The sequence below is a fragment of the Battus philenor genome, unplaced genomic scaffold, assembly GCF_028537555.1.
Source record: "Battus philenor isolate CCGP_79_NKW_IND1 unplaced genomic scaffold, ilBatPhil1.0.hap1 SCAF_2, whole genome shotgun sequence".
Lineage (NCBI taxonomy): Eukaryota > Metazoa > Arthropoda > Insecta > Lepidoptera > Papilionidae > Battus > Battus philenor.
In genome coordinates this window covers 16,919,251-16,933,620 of record NW_027181682.1, presented here as the reverse complement: position 1 = coordinate 16,933,620, position 14,370 = coordinate 16,919,251, and the positions used below count along the sequence as shown (strand labels likewise).

The window sequence follows — 14,370 nt, the reverse complement described above, 5'->3', positions numbered from 1 at the left end:
ACGATGATGTGATGTATGATGAAGTTAGTAGTTATAATGTGATAGTTATCAAACTATACCTACTACCTACATACAAAAAATATTTAAAGTGAAAGATATATACATTAATTATATATACATACAAAGATAGTCGTGTGCGTACGATTTATAAATCTAAAACAATTGTACATTTTTTTATAATTTCGGATATATCGTTCGGAATAGGATAAGTAATAAAATATGATATTAATGAATACTCGAGGAAAATATATGTCAATACTTTTAGAAATCATGAATGTACTTTAAAAAACATTCTCCCAAAAACTGTTCAGTCGCTTTCGGCTCATCTAGTGGTCATTGAGGTCAACCAACTTATCTCCCATGGTTTTTTTATGGGGCTACCTCAAAGAGAGATGTTACAATAACCATATTCGATCTCTTAGGTTGAAACAAGATTACTACAGTACGCAGAACACAAGGCTCTGTTTTGAAAACGTATTCAACTCGACGAAATACAAACTCTTTAAGAAATAAAATCCGCATTTCTATTCTGTCATTGAAGTTTATTTTTAGAACTATGTGTCGAAAATTACATGTTTTATTAAACTTTCAAAACATAAATCTGCAACCAGACACCTTTTATAATAAATACAAATTATATCTATTGAAATTGTAACATATTAACGATCTAATTTCTTATACAAGTTAAATATGATCAATTTAAAAAATATTTTACTTTAATATAACAAAAGGTATGTTTGGGTGGTTGCCAACCCCGTTCTAGAGGTCAGGCAGTAAATTTAAGTAGAGATAAAATTCATTTATTCAACATAGGTACTATTAACAGAACTCTTATTGATCATCAACATTTTTTTGTGTTATGGTTGTTGAGAAGAAGCAGGAAGAAAAACTCCACAACATCGCATCTTTTAAAAGTTTAACATAGATTTATACATATAACTATATGAGATATAGCCTTAATGAAATCAAAATAATCAAGCAATATCGCTACCAATATATTCGTTTATTAAATAATAAGCTTTTTTCGTCAATTTATTTTTAATATGGGTTTTGAATTTTGTTTATGTTTGTCTAATAATGTTTTGCGGCATATTTATTAAATAATTCTTGAGAGATTTCTTGCAATCGAAACCTTGGTACAGTCCGTTTTTAATGCAGTCTTTTTACTCTAGCCTACCTCCATATCCCAAGACCGTCTTGATAGACTTACCAAAGACAATAGAAATAATGTATATCATATTGACAATGTTTCCATTGTCATTTGAACATTCATTTTTTGAATAATAAATCTTTACCGTCAATTTATTTTTAATATGTGTTTTCAATTTTGTTAATGTTTGTCTAGTAATGTTTTGCGGCATATTTATTAAAAAATCTGATTCCGTTTTATTATTTAGAGATTTCTTGCAATCGAAACCTTGGTACAGTCCGTTTTTAATGCAGTCTTTTTACTCTAGCCTACCTCCATATCCCAAGACCGTCTTGATAGACTTACCAAAGACAATAGAAATAATGTATATCATATTGACAATGTTTCCATTGTCATTTGAACATTCATTTTTTGAATAATAAATCTTTACCGTTAAATTATTCTTAATATGTGTTTTGAATTTTGTTAATGGTAGTCCGGTAACATTTTGCGGTATTTGCGGCAATGAATTAGAAAATTTTTCAGTCTAAAACTAACATTTTGTTTTAATACGCGTTTTGAATTTTATCAATGGTAGTGCAATAACATTTTACGGAATTTTATTAAAGATTTATTTATTTATTCAGTAAGAATTGTACTGTAGTATACAGTGTTTATTGATGATAATTGAATTGAGACATTCTCGGGTGGTTTACAGGGCTCTTCAGAGAGCTTCTTAAGATTACTTCTAGTACTGTTTTTATTATTATAAAAAGCCTCTCAATTATTCATTGTCATGTTGACCCAACTACCAGGGATAGGCCTCCTCAAAGATCGCCACCGTGGTCAGTCTTATGCTGCCAGTAACCAGGGACTTCCACCTAATGAGACATCTACATAGTCTACTGGCTTGTGATCATCACTTGAGAATCTTTCCAACAGTTGCATCACGAGTAACATGGGTCATGTTTACTGCCATTTCAGACAAACAATCCTTTCGGTTATTCTACAACGTTCATCTGTTAACCCTTAAATGCATAATGATGAAAAACTGCAACATACCACTTTGAATACAATAGTGTACAATAAATAGAGTGTTGTATATACAATATAGTTTTTTTTTTAGTAAATAGGTAAAGGCAATTCACAATTTTTTCTATTTTTCCCTGAATTATAGTGTACTTATCTGCAAGATACATATTTTTTTAAAGTATTAATAAAAGTCATGCATTTAAGGGTTAAAAACCCAAAATATCACGACTTATTTATTTTAATTGTTTCAATAAATAACTTAAATAGGTAGAATTAAAAACGAAATTTTTTTACAACAACCTATTGTATATTCGATCACACAAATTTTACCAAAACTGCTTAATAAATTTTAGACATACTCGTATAGAAGTAATTGATAGTATATATAGATAGAAGTAATTGATAGCATATATAGTGCAGTTGCGTTTATCGGGCACTGAGTCGATTTGAACGGCGCGACATGATAAGAAGCAATCGAAATATATCGATTTACGGAAAATTAAATCAAACGCATACAAGGTGATTTGATAAAGGCTTTAAAGGTGTGAATGTATATCTCATTTGCTGTCAATTTACGAACATCTTTTTTATATACAAATAGGGTACACCCCCCATAACGTATTGCTTATATTATTTAAGATTTCATTTCAAAGTGATAACTTCAAAATATGTTTGCTGACAAATTGGATACATTTATAATCAATCACCCTGTATGTAAACAATGTGATTAAAGAGAACATAGCGGTATACAGAGTGCAACGCGTCAATGCATCGGCGCATGCGCGTCGGCCTTCACGTGCCTTCATCCCACTTTCACGAACGACGTAGACAGACTGTATAATGTCTTTGAATATATTTGTTTTTCTTGTATCCCTCATACGTGTATTTAGGGATATTGCTGCATACAAATTATCATTTCCATTTGTTTGCAGAACCCATCTCAACAGTGTTTTTACACGAGTATTCAAATTTTAAAATATCTTTATTCAAACAGATATTTAGATTCGCTTTTAAATCGTCGATTATTTTAACATTAAAAGCAGTCAGATACCACCAGCTCGGAACAGTAGAAGAGTAAGCCAGAAACCTAACAGTTTCTCTTTTAAATGAAATTTAATAATTTTTCATGTGTACATTATAATGTCAACCATTTAAATGAGTCAACACATAAAGTTCCATACATGTCGATCAACTAAAAACCCTTGAAAGTTATAAGATTGAAACTAACTAGAGATCTAGGATATCATGTGGAACTTAATTATGTAGGTAAAGCATTTGACCTCTGTATCGCTTGGAAGTGATGACGTGGTCTACTATGCTACATGCATAAAAGCCTATTCACTCTTGACTTAAAGGCTCTCGAGGTTGTATTTGGGTAAAACACGTGTTGAGTGATTTGGCGGCGGCGGTTGTGTGATTCGCATTGTTTGCCGCATACGCATCTATCAGCGGGCTGGCGGGCGGTGCACTTTGTTGCACGACTACCACTGCATGTGCGGAAGTGGCTAAATATTGGTCCTTTTCTTACTACAGTACACTAGGTTATCATGTGAATTATACTTTACTATGTTACTACACTTAGGTCCATGCTGAATGTCTTTACATTTATTTTATTGTTATATTATCTATGTAACACAGCTAGTCTATTATAAACTATATATATGTCACGGATTTATTAATAAATCAATAATCTTGTTCCGGTGAGTGAGATTATTGGATTATTTTGTCGACAGATAAGAGTATAAGTAATCTATTTGCCCTTTAAAACGTGTTAAAAGTCAACGCGTTAGAGCATAACAGATATAAAGTATAATAAACTCTTCAACTATTGCGTCTTCATTAAGACTTAAGATACAAAGAACATAAGAACTTAGATATATAAGATATATTATTTAAACACTACAAGAGATATCTTTTAGGTTCAGAGTCTAGCTAGAGCACTTGACATCACTGACTTTGACATGTATACAAAGCGAAGCAATTATTCGATATGAAACGAGTTTATATACATATGACATATTTGGTTTTACACCAGTTTTTTTCAACCTTTGTGCCAAGCCATATGTAACATATATTATTTTTATATCAAAACGAATGTGTTAAACTCGCGTCCACTTTCGAATTGCCCCAATTAACAATCAAATTGTCCACCAGTGGAGCGTGGGCATCACATCTGGAAACACTGATCTACACTATACCCTTACGTTTAGCCTAAAACTTGTAAACGTAACTAAGATCGATTCGATTTCGATTCGAAACTTTAAATGCAACTCTGTTCCTCCCAAGATGTAAACAAGAGGTCAATGATGACGAGGGTCATTAAACTCTGTCGAGAACTCCCTCGGGTACCTCGACTCTGGATGTACCTATCACATGCAATATTGATAGAATGGAAGTCATCTTGACATTCGCTCCTCGATTACTTCTGACACGAAGGATTATGAGAGGTTCCTTCATTTTGGGCTGTTGCTACGCATTTGGAATCACGACTCATATACGCTCGAGATGTCGGATCTTCAACTTGGTCACCTAGCTTTAGTGGTTGGAGAAGTAGAAGAGAATATAAGAGAAAATACGTTCTATCGGTACGCTCTCCTGGAATTCTACTCCATATATAAGTGAAGTGATAAGACCATTCACTTGTGAATCACTTGACAATTACGATATTAATACTTGAAACTATTTTTATTTTGTTCGGTATTTTTTTACGCGGTTTATAAAAGCTTCAATCAAATTGAACCGTATAAAAAATTATCGGGATATATACAAGCCTATACGACTATATATTGACTCGTCGTCGTTCTAGCCTATAGACGTCCACAAGGCATTAACCTCCTCCAAATTTATTTATATGGGAGCGGATTGGCGATAGCAGTGTGATATTATGGCAGACAGAGGACGCTTCTGCCCGTCCTCTTAAAACATGTTTGTGAACAGTGGCAATCTTTTATAATTAACAGTGTCAATTATATGCCCAAAACTAATACACTTTTTTTTAAATAAATTACACTTATCCTTTTTTATCTGGCTTACAATACTGCCCGAGTGACAAGGTGCGAGGGAGCAGGGCGCAAGCGGCGCCTAAGCCTTCAACCTCTTTTAAGTTATCACATCTCGATAGCTTCCATGGGACACTGGACATATTTGAAGATATATCTAAAGTAGTTTGTGTCTTATTAAAAGATGTTTGTAACACTTTATCAATTTATTTAACACACGAACAAATTTTTATTAGCGCATGAGTGCGAGCAAAAAGGACGTGCATTCGTCGTGGAACTCTGGGGCGCAATGTGCTCTGCGACCGAGTGAAAGCGGGCAATAGAACAAAGGCGCAAAAGAAACAAAAGAAACAAAAGTAACAAAAGGTCTGCGCCCGCGTCACCGGTGCGTGCATGTGCCCGCTGCACTAATTCGGCACACTAAGTTCGCCCGTCGGCTACGCTCGCTCACAAAATCTTACACCTATTATTCATTCAGACATCACATCAGTATACATACGACTCCCACATATCTTCGACTATCAACGTAACAACGTCTTATTACTTATATTAGGAGGACCTTCACACAACTACATTTTTAACAAGTTTGTTACTTCTAATGAACAATATATTCGCCTTCGTTATCAACAACCTTATGTATATATACAAATTTTCGGTAAAAATCGGCAGAAACGACATTACTCTCATGTCTTCCTAACATAAGATTGTATCCAGATTCGAACCTGTAACCTCTGATCTTAAGTCTAACAAGACTGGGGACATTGTTTTGTCCAACACTGTCACCTCATTCATATGAGATCTATTCTTATATTTACCTGACACTTTAAGCACGTCAAAATCACACAAACATTTAGATTTTTGTTTCATTTATTTGTTCATTTATTAAAATAAACGAGAATATAAAACTTACGCGTCATTAAACTCCAAACCCATTGTGAAGTCACAGAGCAAATATATACAGTAGTCAAAAACTCTCACTGGACAAATACTGAATGTAGTTTGATAACAGCCGTTTTATACTACGAAGTACAATCTCGGCGTTATCGGGCGTATCTGATAAGGCTGCACGCTAGGTTCTTGTCGCCGGAATAACCCTACAATAACTGTTAAGGATATTGCACTGGAAATTGTTTCGTATATACCAGAGCTGGCTAAGCTCTTTGACAGTTCGAGCCATTGTTCGAAATTTGAATTTTTAACACGTAAAACAATGTTTCTTTCACAAAAATCACATCACAAATCGTTATTTAAACAAAATATGTGCATTGAACTTAAATATAATGGCACACGTATGTGACAGCACTCCTAATTATACTTAATGTTGAAATTATATACAAATAATCATTAATTAATATACATATACCGCCATCTATTGGAACATAGATTGTATAGTGTTCCTACCGTCATTGTTATAAAGTGAAATGTAGGTATGTTTCTGAACGTATAATAAAAAGTTAGTACTGTTTGAATCTCACAACCGGCGTTTTATTATACTTAAGATGCCGGTTAGTTAATTATGATCGGTGTTTGGATTTCGCTAATTTTATGGCGGAATAACAATAGTAATTATTTACACCAGCAATTTATTTCGATTTCCCAGGAGTATACATAGGTTATATAAATGTAAATATTGAAATAATTCGACAAAAAGCAATTCGGCGCAGTCAAAAATAATCGTTCAAAGAGCAGCACGTGGCTCGCAAGCCGCAGTTTGAGCACCCCTGGAATATACAGTCAGTATACATGCGGTCGTGAAATATTTGACAATGCTTCATCATCATTTCAACAGTAAATCCACAGCTGGACGAGGATCCCAGCGCCGATAGATAAACCTAGTCAGAAAATGCCTGCATCCAGCCACTTCCCAGGTCGACAATGCCTGGTGAATGATAATTAAAATAAAAATATTTATCACGTCATAACTCGAAAATAAAAACGAAATCAATTTTTTTAAAAATCTTCAATATTTTGTACAACGTTTCATGTTGATAAATAACAATATAAATTTGTGGCGTGTCAACTGCAAAATTAGCAATTTCAATATAAAAATAGTTTTCTAAAAATATTAAAGTTTTTGCGCAATTTTCTCTTTTTTTTCCGTGAGTAATGTCGTTTCTGTCGATAAATTTTGCAGAAAAACCGATTGATTTGTTACCGCTCGGGCTTTGATTTGTATGCTAGATGGCAAAAAGTTGTTGATAGCAAAGGTTATATTGTTGATTAGAAATAAAAACTTGTTAAAATTTAGTCGTGGAATAAATTCACACTTAAGAAAGCGTCATTACTTTTCGGTCTCCCTTACTTTAGAACACTACACATATATATATATATATATATATATATATATATATATATGTGGAAGGATTTACGCCGCGCGAATATGGAAAAAAGGAAAAATCGTCTATTGATTATTCTTGAATTTACCGTATCCGATTTGTATTGTACAGCGACGTTCCAAGAAAAACACCGTCACACCTTTCTCAAAATTATAATTTCATAAACAAATGAGTCATTTATGTTTCATATGTTTTTCATGTTTGATTAACCGTGCTTATTTTTTGGCAATTTCAATTTCGAATTTCGAACACTAACGAATCTCAATAGCTCGCTAACTGATCCCCCGGTAGAGAGTGCATCATCCTACTCTCCCCGCACCTTCAAGACGTGTCCTAGACATGTTCGTCATTTCCTTTACAGGGTTCCGACAAAATACGCACCACATCACATACGCTGCAGACATTCAAAACACTGCGCTTTCCCACACATCAACAGCCACTACATCTGCGACATATCACACACTACTCCACATGTACTATACCATGAACAGTATGGGCGATCCGTGGGATAATCCAGATCTATATATATATATATATATATATATATATATATCTATACGGGTAGAGCTGTTACTTTCGTGCGAATATCATCTTGCTACACGACTACGAGTGCCCGGTAATTTTTTTTTAATTCACGATTCTTTCGTACCATAAACTCAGTACCGATGAAGCTGCAAAAGCCTCCGGGCTATGTATATATATATATATATATATATATCAAAACTTTGTTATTTATGAAGCAATTTTACATAGATCTGCTTCATACACTTACGATAAGACAGTTTGGTAACGGCCATTATTGGACGTATTTCGATGACTTTAATAAGGTCGTCTTTCCAGCATGTGATGGAGGCAAGATACCCCGCCGTCTGGGAGAAGGACAGGGATATGTGAGATTAGTACCCATTATTATATATAACACTATACCATGAACAGTATGGACGATCCGTAGGATAATCCAGATCTTTATATATATATATATATACTCGTGTATATACTGTTATCTTCGTGCGAATAACATCTTGCTACTCGACTGAGAGTGCCGGTATTTTTTTATATCACGATCCTTTCGTACCATGAACTCAGTACCGACGAAGCTGCAAAAGTCTCCGGGCTAACTGCAACAAACCTGACTGCGGCCCTGCACTACGACCGACTCACGCGCAGCTCGTGCTGTTCTGCGCACGCGCATCCCCAGTCGGCCAAACGTACCAGCACTAAACGCACGTCGCTCACGTCACGACTCTAAACTTTTAGATTTCTATTTCTCTATATTTGTTTGACTCGACTAATAAAACTTATATATCATTTGTTGAGATCTTTAGTTTCATTCCATGTAAGAAAAACACATAAGGAAACTATCTCCATACCAGTATAATTACCTCTAATATATAGAATTCTCGTGTCACGGTTTTCGAACTTGAACTCCTCCTAAACGGCTTGACCGATTTTTACCAAATTTTATATGCGTATTTAGTAGGTCTGAGAATCGGCTACTATCTATTTTTCATACCCCTAAGTGATAAGGGTTGTTCACCCTTAAAAATTTTTTTTTGACGAAATTTTTTGTTTTTATTTTTTTATGATACAACATACAAAAATACATACAACCCTAAATTTTCACCTCTCTACGATCAACCCTTATTTTTACTTTGAAAATAAAAATATTTTTTTTGTAAAACAACGTTTGCGGGATCAGCTAGTGATTTTATAATATACAACAGGTTGTTGTAAACACACATGTATTACATTACTGTACATACGAATCTCCCGGCCGCACTTCAAAAGGAGTCCGCATTTTAGTCGCAAAGTACAAGGTCAACTCGTTAGCGATAACATACGGCTTTATATTCGCTCCGTTAAGAACACAACTGTACACAACAATAGCATTATATACGCTGATATTTAATCCTTTCGTTACCAGCGCCGAATTAGCCGGCATCCACCTTGTAATGTGGGCTTATGTGTAATAACACATCCAAATAAATTAATAACAATTATTCTTAACTTCTATTTTTAATTAATATACCAGTAACATGCAACGTGCAGACTTCGCGGCGCGCATGTACGGTTCAGACGGACTGCGGTAAGTTAAGGGTTAAGTACAGTTACAGCGAAAAGTAATTTAAAATATAATCGTAAATAATTATTTATATATTTATTTTTCATCTTTTCTTTTTAACCGATGGTCGCCCACTGAAAGATATAGGCCTTGCCCACAGATCACAATGAGCGGTCCTGGTCTGCCTGCATCCAGCTAAATTTAAATTCAAAGTTGTTTTTTCTTCTTGACCGTTATCTTGAGTGAACAGGCTTGATTTTGTTGATACTTGCGACTCTTTCCACAGTCCTCGGTCAGTACTGGTTTTTTCAAAATTCGTAATTTCAATGTAAATTACTTGGGCATATAATAACATAGTAAGAAAATTAATATTTTTACTTCCTCAACGTACGACATTGCGTTAGACCCGTTGCTTAAAACACATACTGAGCTCAGCTAATCACAGAGTGAATTATATTTGAAATTAAACTTTGCCATGGCGTACAGTGATAGACGGTACTGTAAAATTTAGCAAACCTGAAATATATCGCCGGTACACTTAACGTGAAGCCTTCCCATGCCTAGTAAAATCTCTATCCTTTCAAATATTTTAAATTTATATACACCCTTCGAAATATTTAACAAGAAACATAAAAGAAAATTATTTATTTATTTATGCATTTACACTTCATTGCACCCTATAGTTAATTACTAAAAAAAAACTGTTTATGTAAACCTTTATGAGACAAAAGGCGGTCTTATTGCTCAAGACGATCTCTATTAGACAACCTTTGAATGGAGATGAGATACATGAACAGGGCGGTTTAAGCTGTACATACATATATACTTATATAAATAAATAGATATAAATTAATCTCACATTTAATTTATATATAACATGATCACGCTGTTACATAATTTAATGTTTTCTATAGGAATGAGACAAGCAATTTAAACCTCAGGCGGTACAAAGTCAGCCGGCACCGCTGGTTTAAAATAAATTATCGTCAAGTTTAAACAACAGATAAGGTTGATTGATAACTAACCAAACGGTTTATCTTTTAAACTTGTCCCGATATAGTGTTTTATACTTTGAGAACGAATCGAGTTTATTTACAAATTATTAGTTTAGACCAGTGATTCCCAAAGTGGTCTATATCGATCCCTAGGGGTCTATGACAACCTGCAAGGGGTCTACAACAGCGAAAAAAAATTTGGAGGTCCATGAAATGAAAATGGGGGCCTACGATAGTGGATCTCAACACATACACTGACAGTACCTATTTACTTACATCATACTATCTTGTGATATCAAAACAGATTGAATTGACGCCAAATGTTGATAATTTATTATTAAAGCATCAGGTTCATCCTTTTCACTAAAAATATTGACTTATTGCTTATGTAATTTTATTTTTGGTTTATTTAATGTTACGTATATTTTACATAACAGATACGAAATTTTATTTTGAGTAGTTTTAATTTAAATTCAATTAATAAATGTATAAATTAACATGTGTTTTTACTTTAAGTTTTTAGCACTAAACTTCACTACAGTTAGAAATTTACAGGAAATTAATATCAGGTAAGTAGGGGGTCTACCCAACACGGGAAAACATGGCAAGGGGTCTACGGCACAAAAAAGTTTGGGAAACTCTGGTTTAGACCACCGGAGGTCGCTGGACGTCGGCAGCGCAGGACCGGTCATCGTTGCTATCTTTGAAGGAGTCTTGTCTTACATTGGGCATCTATCAGCTGATACGGTGATGAAGATGATAAACATAAGAGAAAGAGAGAAAAGATCGCAAGAAAACATCTGCCTTATAGCTTTAGATTTTCAGACAGCTCTTAAAGTTATTTTATTAAAATACTAGCTGATCCCGCAAACGTAGTTTTGCAAAAAAGTATTTAATTAAAAAATAAAAAATAAGGGATGATCGTAGAGGGGTGAAAATTTAGGGTTTCATGTATTTCTGTATGCTGTATCATAATAAAATAAAAACTAAAAAAATTGTTTTAAAAAAAATTAGGGGTGGACCACCCTTATCACTAAGGGGTATGGAAAATAGATAGTAGCCGATTCTCAGACCTACTGAATACGCATAAAAAATTTGGTAAAAATCGGTCAAGCCGTTTCTGAGGAGTACGGTAACTAACATTGTGACATAAATATAAAAAATAAAAAATTTAAAAATGAACATGGATTTAACTTGATTCTAAAGGAAGTTACTACTCGCGGCCGTGTAGTTATTTATTTCATAAATTACGAATACCAAGGGAACAGCAAGTGAATGTTAAAATAGGTACCGCTATCACTTATACGAACAATAGAATTTTAACATCAAAATCAGAGGTTACCAACTTTTTTTCTTATAGAACACTTTCATAATTTATTCCCTTATTCCTAAAAACTCGACAATAAATGCCATAATTGCAGCAAGTCACACGTAGTAATGGACGTAAAATATACATGTTTTTATAAGAAAAACTTTTCAAAATATTATCTGTCTAAATTTGACAGGTGAAGACAAGTGAACATTTTAGTTCTTCACTATCGAAGGCAGATTACATATCTTTTTTTGAAAAAAAAAAAAAAACAATATTTTGACATTATTGTCCCAAGGTGGACCAACGATATAGTTAAGGTCGAGTAGTCGCTGGAAGCGAGCAGCGCCAGACCGGCCATGGTGACGACCTTTACGGGGCGCCCTATAGCAGGAGTTGCCTATCTCTTCGATAGTGCGAGCCATTATTCGAAATTTGAAATTTATTGCTGGCCGCAATTGAATACGCGTTTAGAACACGCAAAAGAATGTTTTTTTTTTTAAACAATATTTATTGAAAACATTTAAACAAAAGTACAAAGTATGTGTATTGAAGTTAGATATAATGGCACCGGTTACTTAATTATAATTGGTGTTTGTATTTCGCTAATTTTATAGTGGAATAATAATTATTATTATTCACACCGGTAGTAATTCGTTTCAATTTCCCAGGAGCTGACATAGGTTATATAAGTTTAAATATTGAAATAATTCGACAATATATCGCGGCCAAAAATAATCGTTCAAAGAGCCACAGTTAGGCGACCCCTGGTATATACAGTCCATATATATACGATCACGAAGTATTTGTCTATGTGTCATCATCATTTCAACAGTACGTCCACAGCTGGACATAGGCCTCCCCAAAGACCCGATATTTAAAAAAAAAGAAAACTTTTTTCGTGAAACAAAAAAACTTGTGTTTTTAAGATTCACTTGTTCTCGTTTGATCACCAACACGCCTGATGCGACGACGAAGTTGTGGTTCAAGATGAAGCACGCAGATTCAGTAGGTACATATTCAGACCCTGAAGAGACTGGGGTGATATTTCTTGGGAAATAAAGAAGCCGTCAGATTGTTTCATGCTCTGGCTGTGAGGGTCAGAAACGATGAATCGAAACGTCTATGTCTTCTAAACTACTGTCACTTAGAGAGGAGTCTAATTTGATACTATTTTCAATCAAAATGGTCTATTCTAGTACACTCATGAACAAAAGTGTTAAAATTAATATTTGTACTTACGTCTCATTCTCGTCTATAAACATCTCTGGATGCTTCGACCTGAAAACAAAAAGATATTTCTTAATACATTTTTACTAAAATACTATCGCTACGGTCTAACATGGACTTTGATAATCACTATAATCTTTATCACTTCCCCATTTTTTTCCAAGTTTTAAGTCATCTCTGTCGTTTTAACCCTAAAATGCCCATTGCAACGTATAAGTCTTCCACTTATCTATGGCGGGATATACCATAATCACCACGCTTGACAGACAAGTTGGCTATTTGTGGTATTTTGGTTCGCAGAGGACGCTGCTGGCCATCCTCTGGAGCAGTGGCAATCATATATAACAGATAGCTACGATATTTGTGGGGAAATATACCATGATCACCACGCTTGGAAGGCGGGTATGCGATCACAGTATAGTATTATGTTTTAAGTAAATTTTAAATCCGTAAATTGTAAACATCCAAATTTAATGTCTTTATTATATCTGTCAACCCTTAATAAAACTATATATATGGTTACCGCAAATTTCTATCCGTTCGTAAAAGTAATTATATTTAATTAAGATTTAAAGCAGTGATGGACCGTGTTCCAGGTCTTATTGGAGAATCTTCTTCTTCAATTGCCAATCAGTGACATTAGGAGAATTATATATTTTATACTAAAAGTATGTACGATCAATAATCTATTTGCGTGCCTTTTAAAATATACATAGTGTGGTTATTATACCTGGACCCGAAGGTTACCTGTGAAAAACATTATTAACATATAAGGATCCATAAACGAATTCAATTGAAACGTATCCCTAATTTAGCTAGGAGCCATTATGAAGGAATATAAACGATAGCGCGATCTAATGTATATTCAGCTTCATGTAGTTCGGATTAGAGAAACTTTACATGTTCATCGCTTTGATATATTAGTTTACACAATTGTTTTTTTATTAAATAATTTGTTAAAAGCTGTATGTGTTTGCACATATATATATATATATATAAATATATATATATACTTGTAACGTCATGGTGATAATTTAAAATTAATTATCATCATGTATTGTAGAAGATAATAAATTACTTTTTTCCATTACACCGAATATACAAATAACAGGTGGCGCAAAAATAATGTCACAATGTGAACGTGCCTTAATTTTTACAAATGGCGCCAAATGTCAATGTCACTTTGACATTTATGTTGTAGATATATAGAGAATTAGATGTCAACAAGCGATGGAGCAAGTAGCACAGTGAAAGTATCTTGATGACTTAGGAGATGAA

The 14,370-nt window shown here is 34.0% G+C and overlaps 1 protein-coding gene across 1 annotated transcript in view; it reads right to left on the bottom strand.

The window, feature by feature from the left end:
• Positions 1–14,370, bottom strand: part of Acsl (Acyl-CoA synthetase long-chain) — a 67,858-nt gene that overhangs the window by 16,403 nt on the left and 37,085 nt on the right. The window contains exon 2 of the mRNA XM_068764895.1: positions 13,105–13,143. Within this exon, the coding sequence (XP_068620996.1) occupies positions 13,105–13,127 (23 nt within the window). The 5' untranslated portion in view covers positions 13,128–13,143. The remainder of the gene's footprint in view (positions 1–13,104; positions 13,144–14,370) is intronic.